Source organism: Oncorhynchus mykiss, chromosome 24, assembly GCF_057628025.1.
Source record: "Oncorhynchus mykiss isolate SJ-2025 chromosome 24, ASM5762802v1, whole genome shotgun sequence".
Classification (NCBI taxonomy): Eukaryota; Metazoa; Chordata; class Actinopteri; order Salmoniformes; family Salmonidae; genus Oncorhynchus; species Oncorhynchus mykiss.
Genome location: NC_143045.1, coordinates 25,343,788 through 25,364,188, shown reverse-complemented (window position 1 = coordinate 25,364,188; position 20,401 = coordinate 25,343,788). Strand labels below are relative to the sequence as shown.

General features: G+C 44.5%; 1 protein-coding gene across 21 annotated transcripts in view; it reads left to right on the top strand.

Moving 5' to 3' along the window:
* Positions 1-20,401, top strand: part of LOC110503378 (unconventional myosin-XVIIIa) — a 176,458-nt gene that overhangs the window by 137,600 nt on the left and 18,457 nt on the right. For 20 of the 21 annotated variants that reach the window (XM_090218784.1, XM_090218777.1, XM_090218783.1 and 17 more), the window contains 9 exons: positions 2,000-2,200; positions 2,364-2,474; positions 2,663-2,767; positions 2,924-3,070; positions 3,202-3,315; positions 13,158-13,274; positions 13,813-13,896; positions 18,627-18,764; positions 20,048-20,233. In XM_090218784.1, coding sequence (XP_090074910.1) covers positions 2,000-2,200; positions 2,364-2,474; positions 2,663-2,767; positions 2,924-3,070; positions 3,202-3,315; positions 13,158-13,274; positions 13,813-13,896; positions 18,627-18,764; positions 20,048-20,233 — 1,203 coding nt within the window. Of the gene's footprint in view, positions 1-1,787; positions 1,860-1,999; positions 2,201-2,363; positions 2,475-2,662; positions 2,768-2,923; positions 3,071-3,201; positions 3,316-13,157; positions 13,275-13,812; positions 13,897-18,626; positions 18,765-20,047; positions 20,234-20,401 lie in introns of those variants that run through there. The other variant, XM_090218785.1, reaches the window with a different exon arrangement.

The following is a 20,401-nucleotide window of genomic DNA, read 5'->3' as shown; positions in this document are numbered from 1 at the left end:
CTAGTGTGAGGGTTTATGCCAGGGGAAACGGTGTTGCAGTAGTCTAGTGTGAGGGTTTATGCCAGGGGAAATGGTGTTGCAGTAATCTAGTGTGAGGGTTTATGCCAGGGGAAACGGTGTTGCAGTAGTCTAGTGTGAGGGTTTATGCCAGGGGAAATGGTGTTGCAGTAATCTAGTGTGAGGGTTTATGCCAGGGGAAATGGTGTTGCAGTAATCTAGTGTGAGGGTTTATGCCAGGGGAAACGGTGTTGCAGTAGTCTAGTGTGAGGGTTTATGCCAGGGGAAACGGTGTTGCAGTAGTCTAGTGTGAGGGTTTATGCCAGGGGAAATGGTGTTACAGTATTCTAGTGTGAGGGTTTATGCCAGGGGAAACGGTGTTACAGTAGTCTAGTGTGAGGGTTTATGCCAGGGGAAACGGTGTTGCAGTAGTCTAGTGTGAGGGTTTATGCCAGGGGAAACGGTGTTGCAGTAGTCTAGTGTGAGGGTTTATGCCAGGGGAAATGGTGTTGCAGTAGTCTAGTGTGAGGGTTTATGCCAGGGGAAACGGTGTTGCAGTAGTCTAGTGTGAGGGTGTATGCCAGGGGAAACGGTGTTGCAGTAGTCTAGTGTGAGGGTGTATGCCAGGGGAAACGGTGTTGCAGTAGTCTAGTGTGAGGGTTTATGCCAGGGGAAACAGTGTTACAGTAGTCTAGTGTGAGGGTTTATGCCAGGGGAAATGGTGTTGCAGTAGTCTAGTGTGAGGGTTTATGCCAGGGGAAATGGTGTTGCAGTAGTCTAGTGTGAGGGTTTATGCCAGTGGAAATGGTGTTACAGTAGTCTAGTGTGAGGGTGTATGCCAGGGGAAACGGTGTTGCAGTAGTCTAGTGTGAGGGTGTATGCCAGGGGAAACGGTGTTGCAGTAGTCTAGTGTGAGGGTTTATGCCAGGGGAAACAGTGTTACAGTATTCAATTGTGAGGGTTTATGCCAGGGGAAATGGTGTTACAGTATTCTAGTGTGAGGGTTTATGCCAGGGGAAACGGTGTTACAGTAGTCTAGTGTGAGGGTTTATGCCAGGGGAAACGGTGTTGCAGTAGTCTAGTGTGAGGGTTTATGCCAGTGGAAATGGTGTTGCAGTAGTCTAGTGTGAGGGTTTATGCCAGGGGAAATGGTGTTGCAGTAGTCTAGTGTGAGGGTTTATGCCAGGGGAAATGGTGTTGCAGTAGTCTAGTGTGAGGGTTTATGCCAGGGGAAATGGTGTTGCAGTAATCTAGTGTGAGGGTTTATGCCAGGGGAAACGGTGTTGCAGTAATCTAGTGTGAGGGTTTATGCCAGGGGAAACGGTGTTGCAGTAGTCTAGTGTGAGGGTTTATGCCAGGGGAAACGGTGTTGCAGTAGTCTAGTGTGAGGGTTTATGCCAGGGGAAACGGTGTTACAGTAGTCTAGTGTGAGGGTTTATGCCAGGGGAAATGGTGTTGCAGTAGTCTAGTGTGAGGGTTTATGCCAGGGGAAACGGTGTTGCAGTAGTCTAGTGTGTGGCGTGGGAATAACGACAAGCGAACCTGGGGACCTTTGGGTTCACCATGCCCTACAACCGGAACCGGACCTCTCCAGATGATATGTTGGCTTCAGGAGTTCTTTTGAGGGGTCTGAGTTCCTTTGAAGTGTTCACACTGCACATAAAATTAAGTGAACCGCACCGACTTCACAATAATTGTGTGAAAACACCCGTAATGTGTATCTCCTCTCTCCCTATAGGACAAGGACCTGGAGATGTGTGTTTTAATGTGTATCTCCTCTCTCCCTATAGGGCAAGGACCTGGAGATGTGTGTTTTAATGTGTACAGTATCTCCTCTCTCCCTATAGGGCAAGGACCTGGATATGTGTTTTAATGTGTGTCTCCTCTCTCCCTATACGACAAGGACCTGGAAGATGTGTGTTTTAATGTGTATCTCCTCTCTCCCTATAGGACAAGGACCTGGAGATGTGTGTTTTAATGTGTATCTCCTCTCTCCCTATAGGGCAAGGACCTGGAGATGTGTGCACAGAACGTGAAGTTAGAACAGCTGGAGGCGGAGCTGCTGGACCTGTCGTCCCAGGAGACCAAGGACGAGGCATCACTGTCCAAGGTGAAGAAGACGATGCGTGACCTGGAGGCCAAGGTCAAAGACCAGGAAGAGGAGCTGGATGAACAGGCCGGAACTATACAGATGCTGGAGCAGGTATAGAGTTAGAGACACACACAGAGACACGCGCTTGTATATACACATGCAGACGTGCGCACACAGAGACTCACACTTGAACGCAGATGTGCGTGCGCGCACACATACATACACACACACTCCATTGAGGATGACACTCATACTCTGTCTTTGTGTTGTGCAGGCTAAGCTGCGTCTGGAGATGGAGACAGAGAGACTGCGCCAGACACACTCCAAGGAGATTGAGAGTAAAGACGAGGAGGTGGAGGAGATCAGACAGTCCTGCAGTAAGAAGGTACAGCACACACCGGAAACTTTACATTACTCTAAAGGCAAATGATTAGTTGTGACAATGTGTGACTATAATAGCCACAAATAGCTGGTTTCGTCTCCAAAGCACAAACATAGACGATGAATCAGTTTTATTATGTAAACATGTCTCTTTCAGTTGGATCACATTATAGTGTGTTCCTGTGTTTTCAGCTGAAGCAGATAGAAGTCCAGCTGGAGGAGGAGTTTAATGACAAACAGAAGGTCCTACGTGAGAGGAGAGAACTGGAGACCAAGCTGCTGTCTGCTCAGGACCAGGTACTGTCAGACACCCAGACTAGTTATATGTCCAGTGGCTGTCAACCCTCCTACTGGATAGTTACAGATTATGCAGGCTTTTGTTGGTACTGTGATTAGTGTGTGGTGTAATATGTTGAGCTGGTCGTAATCTGGTTGTGTTGCTGCTGTCCCCAGGTGATCCCCAGAGACGTGGAGACAGAGAAGAGGCTGAGGAAGGATCTGAAGCGCACCAAGGCCCTGCTGGCCGACGCCCAGATCATGCTGGACCACATGAAGAACAACGCCCCCAGCAAGAGAGAGATCGCCCAGCTCAAAAACCAGGTAGGTTGTACCCCTAGCACACTTGTCCAGTTCCTACACCTGCGTGACACACCACAGAGATACTGGGAAAGTCCAGAAACATCAGAATAAAATTTCTATAGAATTTGGACCTCTCTCTCCCTCTGTCTCAGCTGGAGGAGTCAGAGTTCACCTGTGCGGCAGCAGTGAAGGCCCGTAAGTCTATGGAGGTGGAGATTGAGGACTTGCATGTGCAGATGGACGACATCTCCAAAGCCAAACAGGCTGTGAGTACAGTACACCATTCCTTCCTACCTCTAATCTATTCCATACACCATGACCTCTAACCTATTCAATAATACATGACCTCTAAGCTATTCCATACACCATGATCTCTAACCTATTCAATAATACATGACCTCTAACCTATTCCATACACCATGACCTCTAACCTATTCCATACACCATGACCTCTAACCTATTCCATACACCATGACCTCTAACCTATTCCATACACCATGACCTCTAACCTATTCCATACATCATGACCTCTAACCTATTCCATACATCATGACCTCTAACCTATTCCATACACCATGACCTCTAACCTATTCCATACATCATGACCTCTAACCTAGGGCAGTGCTTTTACTCGCCACCATCTGTGAAAGCATTTAGAATGGCAGGTGTGCTCCTAAGGACAGCAAGTGGGAGGGTTTTCAGAGGTTGAATGAAATGTATTCCGAGTGTGCAAGGTGTTGGGGGGAGGGGTGAGGAGAAGGGGGTGATGGGGTGCTATGGGATTATTTAAGATACTCTTTGAAGAGGTAGGGTTTCAGATGTTTTCGGAAGATGGGCAGGGACTCTTCTGTCCTAAGCTAGTTCCACCATTGGGGTGCCAGGACAGAGAAGAGCTTGGACTGGGCTGAGCGGGAGCTGCCCTCCCATAGGGGTGGGAGGGCCAAGAGACCAGAGGTGCCAGAACGGAGTACTCGGGTTGGGGTGTAGGGTTTGAGCATAACCTGAAGGTGGGGAGAGGTAGTTCCTCTTGCTGCTCCGTAGGCAAGTACCCTGGTCTAGTAGTGGATGCAAGCTTAGACTGGAAGCCAGTGGAGTGTGCTGAAGAGCAGGTGACATGGAAGAACTTGGGAAGGTTGAACAACGGGCGGGCTGCAGCCTTCTGGATAAGTTGCAGGGGTTTGATGGCACAAGTGGGGAGCCCAGCCAACAGTGAGTTGTAGTAGTCCAGACGGGAGAGGACAAGTGCCTGGATTAGGACCTGCACCTCTTCATGTTTGAGGTAGAGTCGTACTCTACGGATGTTGAGTCACTGCTGTGATATTTGCAGAGAACGACAGGGTGTTGTCCAGGGTCACGCCAAGGTCCTTTGCACTCTGGGAGGGGGACACCGTGGAGCTGTCAACCGTAATGGAAAGGTCTTTTAGCAGGCAGGCCTTCCCTGGGTGTCAGAAGGGGGGAAAGAGAAAAGTAGTTGAGTGTCATCTACATAGCAATGATAAGCGAGACCATGTGAGTATATGACGGAGATGAGTGACATTGGGCCCGATACCAACGTATGCCTTTCCTATGCACACCTTTCTTACACACTTCTCACATCTTCCTACACACCTTTTTCAACAAAGACGCCGGTGTGCTCCTAAGGACACTAGGACAATACCTTTAGATCTGGAGCTCTGCCAAAGTCATCAATTAGATGGACAAGGCAGCTCTAAAGGACAAAGAAACACTTGAGTAGAAGACAAAATGTCAACACATTTCAAGAACTCTATCACCGTGAACTACCTTTTAATCAGGACAACACCATCTGTGTGGGCTCTAAGGGGAGTCATGGCAACAACCCAACAGCCATCTCTGTTTCCTCTCTTTCTTCTTTTCTCCTTTTCTTACCTCTCCTCTTTTCTCCTTCTCTTACCTCTCTACTTCTCTTTTCTCCTTCTCTTACCTCTCTTTTCTCCTTCTCTTACCTCTCCTTCTCTTACCTCTCTCCTCTTTTCTCCTTCTCTACCTCTCTCCTCTTTTCTCCTTCTCTACCTCTCCTCTTTTCTCCTTCTCTTACCTCTCTTTTCTCCTTCTCTTACCTCTCCTTCTCTTACCTCTCTTTCTCTTTTCTCCTTCTCTTACCTCATTCTCTTACCACTCTCTCTTTTCTCCTTCTCTTACCTCTCTCCTCTTTTCTCCTTCTCTTACCTCTCTCCTCTTTTCTCCTTCTCTTACCTCTCTCCTCTTTTCTCCTTCTCTTACCTCTCTCCTCTTTTCTCCTTCTCTACCTCTCCTCTTTTCTCCTTCTCTTACCTCTCCTCTTTTCTCCTTCTCTTACCTCTCTCCTCTTTTCTCCTTCTCTTACCTCTCTCCTCTTTTCTCCTTCTCTTACCTCTCTCCTCTTTTCTCCTTCTCTTACCTCTCCTTCTCTTACCTCTCTTTCTCTTTTCTCCTTCTCTTACCTCTCTCCTCTTTTCTCCTTCTCTTACCTCTCTCCTTCTCTTACCTCTCTTTCTCTTTTCTCCTTCTCTTACCTCATTCTCTTACCACTCTCTCTTTTCTCCTTCTCTTACCTCTCCTTCTCTTACCTCTCCTTCTCTTACCACTCTCTCTTTTCTCCTTCTCTTACCTCTCCTTCTCTTACCACTCTCTCTTTTCTCCTTCTCTTACCTCTCCTTCTCTTACCTCTCTTTCTCTTTTCTCCTTCTCTTACCTCATTCTCTTACCACTCTCTCTTTTCTCCTTCTCTTACCTCTCTTTCTCTTTTCTCCTTCTCTTACCTCTCCTTCTCTTACCTCTCTTTCTCTTTTCTCCTTCTCTTACCTCATTCTCTTACCACTCTCTCTTTTCTCCTTCTCTTACCTCTCTCCTTCTCTTACCTCTCTCCTTCTCTTACCTCTCTCCTCTTTTCTCCTTCTCTACCTATCCTCTTTTCTCCTTCTCTTACCTCTCTCCTCTTTTCTCCTTCTCTACCTCTCTTTCTCTTTTCTCCTTCTCTTACCTCTCTCCTCTTTTCTCCTTCTCTACCTCTCTCCTCTTTTCTCCTTCTCTTACCTCTCTCCTCTTTTCTCCTTCTCTACCTCTCTCCTCTTTTCTCCTTCTCTACCTCTCTCCTCTTTTCTCCTTCTCTTACCTCTCTCCTCTTTTCTCCTTCTCTTACCTCTCTCCTCTTTTCTCCTTCTCTACCTCTCCTCTTTTCTCCTTCTCTACCTCTCATCTTTTCTCCTTCTCTACCTCTCTCCTCTTTTCTCCTTCTCTTACCTCTCCTCTTTTCTCCTTCTCTTACCTCTCTCCTCTTTTCTCCTTCTCTTACCTCTCTCCTCTTTTCTCCTTCTCTTACCTCTCTCCTCTTTTCTCCTTCTCTACCTCTCTCCTCTTTTCTCCTTCTCTTACCTCTCTCCTCTTTTCTCCTTCTCTACCTCTCTCCTATTTTCTCCTTCTCTTACCTCTCCTCTTTTCTCCTTCTCTACCTCTCTTTCTCTTTTCTCCTTCTCTTACCTCTCTCCTCTTTTCTCCTTCTCTACCTCTCTCCTCTTTTCTCCTTCTCTTACCTCTCTCCTCTTTTCTCCTTCTCTACCTCTCCTCTTTTCTCCTTCTCTTACCTCTCCTCTTTTCTCCTTCTCTTACCTCTCTCCTCTTTGCTCCTTCTCTTACCTCTCTCCTCTTTTCTGCTTCTCTACCTCTCTCCTCTTTTCTCCTTCTCTACCTCTCTCCTCTTTTCTCCTTCTCTTACCTCTCTCCTCTTTTCTCCTTCTCTACCTCTCTCCTCTTTTCTCCTTCTCTTACCTCTCTCCTCTTTTCTCCTTCTCTACCTCTCTCCTCTTTTCTCCTTCTCTTACCTCTCCTCTTTTCTCCTTCTCTACCTCTCTTTCTCTTTTCTCCTTCTCTTACCTCTCTCCTCTTTTCTCCTTCTCTACCTCTCTCCTCTTTTCTCCTTCTCTTACCTCTCTCCTCTTTTCTCCTTCTCTACCTCTCCTCTTTTCTCCTTCTCTTACCTCTCCTCTTTTCTCCTTCTCTTACCTCTCCTCTTTTCTCCTTCTCTTACCTCTCTCCTCTTTGCTCCTTCTCTTACCTCTCTCCTCTTTTCTGCTTCTCTACCTCTCTCCTCTTTTCTCCTTCTCTACCTCTCTCCTTAATTTTTTTATCCTTCTTTTACCTCTCCTCTTTTCTCCTTCTCTTACCTCTCCTCTTTTCTCCTTCTCTTACCTCTCCTCTTTTCTCCTTCTCTTACCTCTCTCCTCTTTTCTCCTTCTCTACCTCTCCTCTTTTCTCCTTCTCTTACCTCTCCTCTTTTCTCCTTCTCTACCTCTCCTCTTTTCTCCTTCTCTTACCTCTCCTCTTTTCTCCTTCTCTTACCTCTCCTCTTTTCTCCTTCTCTTACCTCTCTCCTCTTTGCTCCTTCTCTTACCTCTCTCCTCTTTTCTCCTTCTCTTACCTCTCTCCTCTTTTCTGCTTCTCTACCTCTCTCCTCTTTTCTCCTTCTCTACCTCTCTCCTTAATTTTTTTATCCTTCTTTTACCTCTCCTCTTTTCTCCTTCTCTTACCTCTCCTCTTTTCTCCTTCTCTTACCTCTCCTCTTTTCTCCTTCTCTTACCTCTCTCCTTTCCCCTGAGTTTTCTCTCTCTCTCTCTCTCTCTCCTCATCCTCACCTTTCTCTTGATGTGACATCCACCTCTCTCGGCGGTGAGACTGGCATTATGATGGAATGTTTCCGTGAACATTTCTAATTTGAACAAGACGTATCACCTTGAAATGCATTACAGTTTAATACAGCTGCCATTGGGTGAATATTGTCTCGGCAGCGAGAGGGAATGGTAATTGAGTTCACACCGCAGCAGGTCAGGAACAATAGAAACTGGGTGAGGTGGATGGAGAAATGGATGTATAGATGTTTCATCAGTCTAAATGGACATTTTCTTAACATGATTGTCAATGGTTTATTTTATTATTTTAATTGTGGCATTGAAGTACAGAAGGAACAAACAAGTCTATATTGGGGTTGATGTTTACTTAACCTGCGCTTTTTGGGGGGGAAATTAGGGCATTTATTTGGTTTAACATAGGAAACAAACATTGAATGGGTATCTCCTTATTAAAATAGCAACCATGTCATTAAAACCAGTATGAAATCTTGCAATTCCTTTCCAAGGAATTCTGTTGGTTCTATTTTGGTGAAATTCATCAGATGTGGTCCATTATCCATTCCCCCAGTCTGTTTTTCCCTCTATGTGAATAAGATGGATGTCACTGTGCCAGCGTGCTTTACAAGTCCTCTCATCTCTCAGCTATGTACTAATGGATTCATTATCCTTTTCTGATATCCACATTTTTCATCATTTATTAATCATCCTGTCTCCAGCCCCTCTCATCTCCCTGCTGCCCCCCTCTGCATTGTTGAAGTAATTATAGAAATGGGATTACGCCTCTGACGTTTCCACAGAAGTCCGTTAGGAACACCCTGCTAGCATTAGGCATTAGTCGCTAACCTTTACCATTCGGCCATCAGATTTACCACCAATGCTCCTTATAGGACACATCACTGCACTCTATACTTACGCTGAGAGGAAGGCAACCAACGCTTTAGTTTCTAGACTATCATTTTGCAAATGTACGTTGAAAACATTTTGGGGTGATGTGATGGATCATTGGGGACCATTCAATGTGTCCTTTCTTTTGTTGTTCAGTGAAATCATCCCATGTGAAGAGTCAACTCATTTAATTAAAGTTCAATTTGTAACAAAAAAAATGTTTTTACATTCTATTGGAAGGGTTTAATCGTTTGCAATTATGGCTACTTTCAAGGTAAAATGTTTATGTTTCTGTCTCCATATGATATGGTAAATATATTTATAAAACCCTCTTTTTTAAAAAAATGAATGGCCTAGGAACAGTGGGTTAACTGCCTTGTTCAGGGGCAGAACAACAGCTTTTTACCTTGTCAGCTCAGGGATTCGATCTTGCGACCTTTCTGTTACTAGTCCAACGCTCTAACCACAAGGCTACCTGCCACCTCACTAGGCTACCTACCGCCTCTTAGGCCTCACTCCCCCCTATCTGAGATATCTACTGTTGCCCTCATCATCCACATACAACAAGCACACACATCCCTGGGTCGCTCGTCTTTTCAGTTCGCTGCAGCTGGAACGAGCTGCAACAAACACTCAAACTGGACAGTTTTATCTCAATCTCTTCATTCAAAGACTCAATCATGGACACTCCTACTGACAGTTGTGGCTGCTTCATGTGATGTATTGTTGTCTCTACCTTCTTGCCCTTTGGCTGTTGTCTGTTCCCAATAATGTTTGTACCATGTTGTGTTGCGACTATAGGTCGGCCGATTAATCGGAATCGGATTAATTAGGGCCGATTTCAAGTTTTCATAACAATTGGAAATCGGTATTTTTGGACACAGATTTCCATTTCCATTTTTTTGATTTCTTTTATATAGCTTCATTTAACTAGGCAAGTCAGTTAAGAACACATTCTCATTTTCAATAGGACTAGGAACGGTGGGTTAACTTCCTTGTTCAGGGGCAGAACAACAGATTTTCACCTTGTTAGCTCAGGGGATTCAATCTTGCAACCGTACGGTTAACTTGTCCAATGCTCTAACCATTGCACTCCACGAGTAGCCTGCTTGTTACTCGAATGCAGTAGAAGCCAAGGTAAATGGCTAGTTGGCATTAAACTGATCTTATAAAAAACAATCAATCATAATCACTAGTTATAACTACTAATCCAGTTTAGCAGGCAATATTAACCAGATGAAATTGTGTCTTTTCTCTTGCGTTCATTGCACGCAGAGTCAGGGTATATGCAATAGTTTGGGCTGCCTGGCTCATTGCGAACTAATTTGCCAGAATTTTACGTAATTATGACATAACATTGAAGGTTGTGCAATGTAACAAGAATATTTAGACTTAGGGATGCCACCCGTTAGATAAAATACCGAACGGTTCCATATTTCACTAAAATAATAAACGTTTTGTTTTCGAAATTATAGTTTCCGGATTCGACCATATTAATGACCTAAGGCTCGTATTTCTGTGTGTTATTATGTTATAATTAAGTCTGATTTGATAGAGCAGTCTGACTGAGCAGCAGCAGGCCCGTAATCATTCATTCAAACAGTACTTTCGTGCATTTTTCCAGCAACTCTTCACAAGCACAGCACTGTTTATGACTTCAAGCCTATCAGCCTAATGGCTGGTGTAACCAATGTGAAATGGCTGGCTAGTTAGCTGGGTGTGCGCTAATACCGTTTCAAATCTCACTCGCTTTTAGATTTGGAGTAGTTATTCCCCTTACACTGCAAGGGCCGCGACTTTTGTGGAGCGATGGGTAACGATGCTTCGAGTGTGGCTGTTGTCGATGTGTTCCTGGTTCGAGCCCAGGTAGGGGCGAGGAAAGGGACGGAAGCTACTGTTACACTGGCAATACTATAGTGCCTATAAGGACATCCAATAGTCAAAGGTATATGAAATACAAATGGTACAGAGAGAAATATTCCTATAAATACTATATTAACTACAACCTAAAACCTCTTACCTTGGAATATTGAAGTCTCATGTTAAAAGGAACCACCAACTTTCATATGCTCTCATGTTCTGATTAAGGAACTTAAACGTTAGCTTTTTTACATGGCACACATTTTTACATGGCACATATTGCATATTGGCACATATTACTTTCTTCTCCAACGCTTTGTTTTTGCATTATTTAAACCAAATTGAACATGTTTCATTATTTATTTGAGGCTACATTTATTTTATTGATGTATTATATTAAGTTAAAATAAGTGTTAATTCACTATTGTTGTAATTGCCATTAGTACAAATAAATAAATAAAAATCGGCTGATATAATCGGTATCGGTTTTTGGTCCTCCAATAATCGGTATCGGTATCGGCGTTGAACAATCATAATCGGTCGACCTCTAGTTGCTACCATGCTGTGTTGTCATGTGTTGCTGCCATGCTATGTTGTCTTAGGTAACTCTTTATGTAGTGTTGTCTCTCTTGTAGTGATGTTTGGTTTGTCCTATATTTATATATTTTAAATGTTTTAATTTTTAATCCCAGACCCCATCCCCACAGGAGGCGTTTTGCCTTTTGGTAGGCTGTCATTGTAAATAAGAATTTGTTCTTAACTGATTTGCCTACTTAAATAATGGTTAAATAAAATGAAAATAAATACAAATAATTGGCTAGGTTGATAATGACTGGGAAAAGACAGTATGTGATCCTGTGTTTGTATTAGTATGTATTAGGGATCCCCATTATTTCCTACCAAGGCAGCAGCTACTCTTCCTGGGGTCCAAACACATTGAAGCACTTACAGTACATAAGATATAAAACAAAAGATAAAACAGTACATCATCTAACATTATTACTACATATATACAATACAAGATGTTTAATAGCACCATACAACAATCTCACAATGTGTGCGTATGAATGTGTCTGTACCTTTGTGTGTGTCTCTTCACAGTGCCTGTTGTTCCATAAGGTGTATTTTTAAGGTACATGTTTTTTAAATCTGATTCTACTGCTGCATCAGTTACCTGATGTGGAATAGAGTTCCATGTAGTCATGGCTCTATGTAGTACTGTGTGCCTCCCATAGTCTGTTCTGGACTTGGGGACTGTGAAGAGACCTCTGGTGGCATGTCTTGTGGGGTATGGTTGGGTGTCCATTCAGCTTGTCAACACCCCTTACAAAAACAAGTAGTGATGAAGTCAATCTCTCTTCCACTTTGAGCCATGATAGATTGACATGCATGTCATTAATGTTAGCTCTCTGTGTACGTTTAAGGGCAAGCCGTGCTGTCCTGTTCTGAGCCAACTGCAATATTCCTAAGTCCCTCTTTGTGGCACCTGACCACACGACTGAACAGTAGTCCAGGTGCGACAAAACCAGGGCCTGTAGGACCTGTCTTGATAGTGTTGTTAAAAAGGCAGAGCAGTGCTTTATTATGGACAGACCTCTCCACATCTTAGCTACTGTTGTATCAGTATGTTTTGACCATGACAGTTTACAATCAAGGGTTACTCCAAGCAGTTTAGTCACCTCAACTTGCTTAATTTCCACATTATTCATTGCGAGATGTAGTTGAGGTTTAGGGTTTAAGTGAATGATTTGTCAGTGCTTTTAGCTTTGGAAATATGTAGGACTAACTTATTCCTTGCTACCCATTCCGAATCTTGCTGCAGCTCTTTTAAGTGTTGCAGGCTTTTCAGTTGCTGTAGACAAGTACATTATTATAGTGTATTATAGTGTCTAGTTTGAGAAACAGACGCCTCACAAGTCCTCAACTGGCAGCTTCATTAAATAGTACTCGCAAAACACCAGTCCCAACGTCAACAGTGAAGAGGCAACTCCGGGATGCTGGCCTTCAAGGCAGAGCTCCTCTGTCCAGTGTCTGTGTTCTTTTGCCCATCTTAATCTTTTATTTTTATTGGCCAGTCTTAGATATGGCTTTTTCTTTGCAACTCTGCCTAGAAGGCCAGCATCCCGGAGTCGCCTCTTCACTGTTGACGTTGAGACTGGTGTTGTGCTTCTTTTATCAGGATAACAGTTTTCAGCTGTGCTAACATAATTGCAAAAGGTTTTTCTAATGATCAATTAGCCTTTTAAAATTATAAACTTGGATTAGCTAACACAATGTGCCATTGGAACACAGGAGTGATGGTTGCTGATAATGGGCCTCTGTACGCCTATGTAGATATTCCATTAAAAATCTGCCGTTTCCAGCTGCAATAGTCATTTACAACGTTAACAATGTCTACACTGTTTTTCTGATCAATTTGATGTTGTTTTAATGGACAAAAAAATGGGCTTTTCTTTCAAAAACAAGGAGATTTCTAAGTGACCCCAAACTTTTGAACGGTAGTGTACACAGACACACTGGCTTTACTCAATGTCTGTTCCCTCTCTGTCTCTCTGTCTCTGTGTCTCTCTCTCTCTCTCTGTCTCTCTCTCTCTCTGTGTGTCTCTCTCTCTGTGTCTCTCTCCGTGTCTCTCTCTCTCTTTGTCTCTCTCTCTCTTTCTGTCTGTCTCTCTCTCTCTCTCTGTCTCTCTCTCTGTCTGTCTGTGTCTCTCTGTCTCTCTCTCTCTGTGTGTCTCTCTCAGCTGGAAGAGCAGTTGAGCAGGCTGCTGAGGGAGAAGAATGATCTTCAGTCTCGTATGGAGGAGGACCAGGAGGATATGAACGAGCTCATGAAGAAGCACAAGTCAGCTGTCGTCCAGGTAACACACACAATGCAAGGGTCATTCTGCATTATTTCAATGGTGTAAATAGTATTTGGCATCAGCTTAGTGCTCTCCATTAGTGTTAATGTAACTGTGTAGAGAAGTTTGCTATCAAGTGGAGATGAAAAGTGAGCTCTGTCTGGCTGACACTGATGGAAATATGAGTGATCTGCTTCTACTAGCTGCAAATGAATGTATCCCGTCTAAAGTGAGACAGCTGTTCCCCTGGGCTCACTATGCGGAGCGCTTCATGTAGCAGAAAAAAAGCACTAATCTCTAATATTTCATTTCACACAGGTCACATTGAAATGCGGTGTGTTGATGTCTCCCCTCCCTACTCTTGCTTTTAAAAATATGTCGCTGTGACATGGTCCCATCAACATGTTTGTTTATGGTTGTTTATCAATCTGTTTTCTAGCTGTGTAGACCAAATGGGGAGGAATATAATATGTTGTACTGTGCTACTTAAAGTAAACATGATGCAATACACTGTAGAGATCAGACTGACCAGTAGCTTGTTTGTGTGTGTGTGTAGTCAACCCAGAACCTAGCCCAGATCTCTGACCTACAAGCCCAGCTGGAGGAGGCCCTCAAGGAGAAGCAGGATGTCCAGGAGAAGGTACAGTTCACTAGGACACAGCTGGGAGGGTATAGGGATAGACAGTGCTATCCTAATGCATCACTTTGTCTGCACTTAGAACAACATAATGGGACTCATTGAGCAGGACTAGCTAGCTGACATAAGTCATCTGCCTCATGGAATTTAAAGTCCTCAACCCCTATCTCCTCTCTTTGCATGGTAGTCCTTACAAATGATTGACATGGGATAATCAATATGTCTTATTAGAGATGTGTCTATCAGAATAACCAAAATTGTCGACTGAATTGTCGACTGTTTGGCAGTTGAAGATAGAGAACGTCTGTCGGACTGTTGTCTGTCACGGTGCCCAGTGGCAATGCTGTGGCATTTGGCTTTAGTAGTCCCCAGCTTTAACATACGCACCCTTCAGTCGTAGTGATTTCATTGTGGAACAGTGTTGTGTGGTCACAGTCTGTGTGCCTTTTCTTATCAAATCAAGGTGACCCTGCAGGGGATCAAACCTGTAATACCTTTACCTCTCTCTGTCTGTTGCCCCATAATCCGACCCAGACACGGGACATTTGTGTTGTAGCGTGACACTCACATTGTGGCGCTCCAGTCTGGTGATAACCATCAGAGACCCTGGCCTCGGAACAATTATCCCCACTGTTGCTGAGAGGGGGGGGGGGGGTCGTCTATCATCAACATCAGGCTATGAGGGCAGTGTCCGAATCCCCCTTTCACTCTCTCTCCCCCGCCATCTCTGGCTTGCTCTCTCTCTCTTCCACTCACTCTCTCTCTCTCTAGTCAGTCATTATGGCAGGGAAGCTGTCATCTTATTGAACGAACACAATGCTCCCAGGGGCTCCCTCATACAGGAGCTTGTAAAGGACAGTTTCTTTCAATTCACATCGAAATACAAGAATATTAAGAATAAATATATAGTCAGTATGTTTTAAAACGGTAATATTTTCTTTCCTTGAAGGTTACTTTAGGCCTATTTTAAGACTTGAGTTGGACTGGAGGGCATAAGTCTAGTTGTTAGTTTAGCTACATTGGTTTCAGATTAAACAAAAAGTCCTCGTCTGACCTCTGTACGTCCCAAAGTCAATATGCAGGAAATTATTATTCCTAACAAATAGTTTCTCTGCTTTGAAACAGCGGAGCAACTTTTAGAAATAATTAAAAGCAATTCAGTCGGGGGCACGTATCTACGCTTTGAGTAATAGATACAGTGGGGCAAAAAAGTATTTAGTCAGCCACCAATTGGCTGAAGTTCTCCCACTTAAAAAGATGAGAGAGGCCTGTAATTTTCATCATAGGTACACTTCAACTATGACAGACAAAATGAGGGGAAAAATCCAGAAAATGACATTGTAGGATTTTTTATGAATTTATTTGCAAATTATGGTGGAAAATAAGTATTTGGTCACCTACAAACAAGCAAGATTTCTGGCTCTCACAGACCTCTTCTGTCCTCCACTCGTTACCTGTATTAATGGCACCTGTTTGAACTTGTTATCAGTATAAAAGACACCTGTCCATAACCTCAAACAGTCACACTCCAAACTCCAATATGGCCAAGACCAAGGAGCTGTCAAAGGACACCAGAAACAAAATTGTAGACCTGCACCAGGCTGGGAAGACTGAATCTGCAATAGGTAAGCAGCTTGGTTTGATGAAATCAACTGTGGGAGCAATTATTAGGAAATGGAAGACATACAAGACCATTTGATAATCTCCCTCGATCTCACCCCGTGGGGTCATAATGATCACAAGAACGGTGAGCAAAAATCCCAGAACCACACGGGGGGACCTAGTGAATGACCTGCAGAGAGCTTGGACCAAAGTAACAAAGCCTATCATATGTAACACACTATGCCGCCAGGGACTCAAATCCTGCAGTGCCAGACGTGTCCCCCAGCTTAAGCCAGTACATGTCCAGGCCTGTCTGAAGTTTGCTAGAGAGCATTTGGATGATCCAGAAGAAGATTGGGAGAATGTCATACGGTCAGATGAAACCAAAATATAACTTTTTGGTAAAAACTCAACTGGTTGTGTTTGGAGGACAAAGAATGCTGAGTTGAATCCAAAGAACACCATACCTACTGTGAAGCATGGGGGTGGAAACATCATGCTTTGGGGCTGTTTTTCTGCAAAGGGACCAGGACGACTGATCCGTGTAAAGGAAAGAATGAATTGGGCCATGTATCGTGAGATTTTGAGTGAAAACCTCCTTCCATCAGCAAGGGCTTTGAAGATGAAACGTGGCTGGGTCTTTCAGCAAGACAATGATCCCAAACACACCGCCCAGGCAACGAAGGAGTGGCTTCGTAAGAAGCATTTCAAGGTCCTGGAGTGGCCTAGCCAGTCTCCAGATCTCAACCCCATAGAAAATCTTTGGAGGGAGTTGAAAGTCCGTGTTGCCCAGCAACAGCCCCAAAACATCACTGCTCTATATTAGATATGCATGGAGGAATGGGCCAAAATACCAGCAACAGTGTGTGAAAACCTTGTGAAGACTTACAGAAAACGTTTGACCTCTGTCATTGCCAACAAAGGGTATATAACAAAGTATTGAGATACACTTTTGTTATTGACCAAATACTTATTTTCCACCATAATTTGCAAATAAATTCATTAAATATCCTACAATGACATTTTCTGGAATTTTTTTCTCATTTTGTATGTCATAGTTGAAGTGTACCTATGATGAAAATTACAGGCCTCTCTCATCTTTTTAAGTGGGAGAACTTGCACAATTGGTGGCTGACTAAATACTTTTTTGCCCCACTGTATGTAGTGCATGTAACAAAGTCCGGTGTTTGAATCCCTATCCTGGTCTGAACTATGTTAAAACTCTGAACCACTCAATCGAGAGAGCCCGGGTTACTCCTAAAGAGGAAGGTTGATTTGGATCTGGACCCACTGTAGAGATGTGAAAAGCACCCAGTAGAGATGTGAAATGACAGAGGTGCATGGCTCATAGATTAGCCCTCAGGCCTAAAGCCCTGGTGTGAATAAAGATTAGCCCTCAGGCCTAAAGCCCTGGTGTGAATAAAGAGTAGCCCTCAGGCCTAAGGCCCTGGTGTGAATAAAGAGTAGCCCTCAAGCCTAAGGCCCTGGTGTGAATAAAGAGAGTAGCCCTCAGGCCTAAAGCCCTGGTGTGAATAAAGAGTAGCCCTCAGGCCTAAGGCCCTGGCGTGAATAAAGAGAGTAGCCCTCAGGCCTAAGGCCCTGGTGTGAATAAAGAGTAGCCCTCAGGCCTAAGGCCCTGGTGTGAATAAAGAGAGTAGCCCTCAGGCCTAAGGCCCTGGTGTGAATAAAGAGAGTAGCCCTCAGGCCTAAGGCCCTGGTGTGAATAAAGAGAGTAGCCCTCAGGCCTAAGGACCTGGTGTGAATAAAGAGTAGCACTCAGGCCTAAGGCCCTGGTGTGAATAAAGAGAGTATCCCTCAGGCCTAAAGCCCTGGTGTGAATAAAGAGAGTAGCCCTCAGGCCTAAGGCCCTGGTGTGTGTACCTCGGGCAGTTGTTGTTGCCATCCTGTACCTGTCCCGCAGGTGTGGTGTTTGGATGTACCGATCCTGGGCAGGGGTTGTTACACAAGGTCTGCCACTGTGAGGACGATCAGCTGTCCGTCCTGTCTCCCTGTAGCGCTGTTTTAGGTGTCTTACAGTACGGACATTGCAATGTATTGCCCTGGTCACATCTGCAGTCCTCAGGCCTCCTTGCAGCATGCCTATGGCACGTTCACACAGATGAGCAGGGACCCTGGGCATCTTTCTTTTGGTGTTTTTCAGAGTCAGTAGAAAGGCCTCTTTAGTGTCCTAAGTTTTCATAACTGTGACCTTAATTGCCTACCGTCTGTAAGCTGTTAGTGTCTTAACGACCGTTCCACTGGTGCATATTCATTAATTGTTTATGGTTCATTGAACAAGCATGGGAAACAGTCGTTTACGGTCGAAGGAATGAGCGTTACACCAAGGCCTGTACTCTGGAGAGAGTTCGATTTGGAGGTGGAGGGTCCGTCATGGTCTGTGGCGGTGTGTCACAGCATCATCGGACTGAGCTTGTTGTCATTGCAGGCAATCTCAACGCTGTGTGTTACAGGGAAGACATCCTCCTCCCTCATGTGGTACCCATCCTGCAGGCTCATCCTGACATGACCCTCCAGCATGACAATGCCACCAGCCATACTGCTGTTCTGTGCGTGATTTCCTGTAAGACAGGAATGGCAGTGTTCTGCCATGGCCAGCGAAGAGCCCGGATCTCAATCACATTGCTCATTCTGGGGCCTGTTGGATCGGAGGGTGAGGGTTAGGGCCATTCCCTCCAAAAATGTCAGGGAACTTGCAGGTGCCTTGGTGGAAGAGTGGGGTAACATCTCACAGCAAGAACTGGCAAATCTGGTGCAGTCCATGAGGAGGTGATGCACTGCAGTACTTAATGCAGCTAGTGGCCACACCAGATACTGACTGTTACTTTTGATTTTGACCCCCCTTTGTTCAAGGACACATTATTCAATTTCTGTTTGTCACATGTCTGTGGAACTTGTTCAGGTCTCAGTTGTTGAGTCTTATGTTCATACAAATATTTACACCTGTTAAGTTTGCTGAAAATAAAAGCAGTTGACTTGGTAGAGGACATTTCTTTTTTTGCTGAGTTAACATAATATACTGTATGGTGGCAGTTTGTTTCTGCTACGGTATGTTGTTCTTTCTAAACCCTTCCTTGTTTGTGTGTTCCTACTCCTGTGTTTCACTCCCTCAGCTCTCGGCACTGCAGAGCCAGCTGGAGTTCCAGGAGACGTCTATGGTCGAGAAGTCCCTGGTCAGCAGGCAGGAGGCGAAGATCCGAGAGATGGAGACCAAGATGGAGTTTGAGAAAACACAGGTCAAACGCTTGGAGGTGAGAGCATGCAGGGGGGCTGAGGGGCATTCTAGAAAAGGAGCGTTGGTTGCGCCTGGCGGCCTGTCTAGTGCGCGTGTGTGTGTATGTGTGTGTGGGGGGGGGGAGAGAATTGCCCAGTGGTTGAAGTGAGGGACGATTGACTCCCACCACCTCCACCATGCAAGTTTTGCCACCTCACAAACGGTTATTTCTATTTTTAGTGCTGGATTCAGCCTCATAACCTTCTAACTTAGACTGTTAGCATATCACAGTTAGATAATACCTTCTGCTATGTTTGTCCTCTGACTAGCTCATATTATATTCACTCCACAAAATAATTTGTTATTCTGTCAGTTTCAAATGACATTGTGATATTGCCTGCGACAAACGTTTAAGTGAAGGATAAATGTTACTGTTCACACACAGCCAGGGAAAAATAGAAATCCATTTTCTTCCCCTCAGACAAATGCATCTCTGCATTTGCAACTTTTGGACTTGTAATTACCATCAATGTGCAGACAGCCAGACACACTGCTTTAACTCCAATCTAAAAGTAAAACTCTCTCAGAGAATCCCTCTCTGTCAATGTTCTCCACTGGATGGAATAATAGAAAGACCAGCTGAGAATTGTTCAGTTTTGGGAAGGATACGTCCAAAGTTACAAGGGGTTTTAAGGTCGTATTTAGCCATGTCTTGTTGCTACTCATGGCATTTGAAACCACTGTGAGTGGCTGGATATTTCTGGTAGACAGAAAACTATAGGAGGCCAATCAATAAACATCTGAGAGGGCAGAGAGCAGAACTCACCCACTCACAGTGTGAAACATCGACAAGGCTGGAGGCTAATGGCTGTTTAGCATTAGTGGAGGCTGGATTCAGCCTTTTCAGTGCATTGAAGTTGCTGTATGTGCTCATATGAAATGCTGGAGCATTCTTCTGCGGAGCAAATACAGTATGTAGCAGAACGATGTTTAGCAAGTAGACTCTATTTAATTAGTAGTTTCTTGTCCTTACTTGGGGAATATCTCAAAGAAACTAAGTTAATTTCTTGAACTGCATTGTTGGTTAGGGGCTTGTAAGTAAGCATTTCAAGGCAAGGTCTACCTGTTGTATTCGGCGCATGTGACCGATACAATATGATTAGATTTTTTGGTGTAGGTTTTTCATCAACTGAATCCCATTTTAGATATGGAGTATCTCTCATAGCTGCATGCATGATCTGGTCTCTGACCTGTGCCAGATGTAGACTGTGAGTGCAGTGTTTCTTCTAACATGGTCCCTGTCTGCTGTTGGTCATTCAGAGCCTGGTGGCCCGTCTAAAGGAGAACCTTGAGAAGCTAACAGAGGAGCGGGATCACCGCAGCACCAGCGAGACCCGGGAGAAGGAGCAGAACAAGCGGCTCCAGAGACAGATCAGAGATATCAAGGAGGAGATGGGAGAGCTGGCCAAGAAGGAGGGAGAGGCCAGCCGCAAGAAACATGAGCTGGTAAGACCCAAAGTCACAAATGGGCCGAGGGGACTGGGGCGCTGTACAGACTGGCTTTTTACAGTGGGGCGCTTTGAAGATATGAAATAACGGCTGCAGTTCCCATCAACCTTGCATTGTTCTGGAGTATTAGACATTCAGGGAAATGAGACTGACAAAGAGACTTCA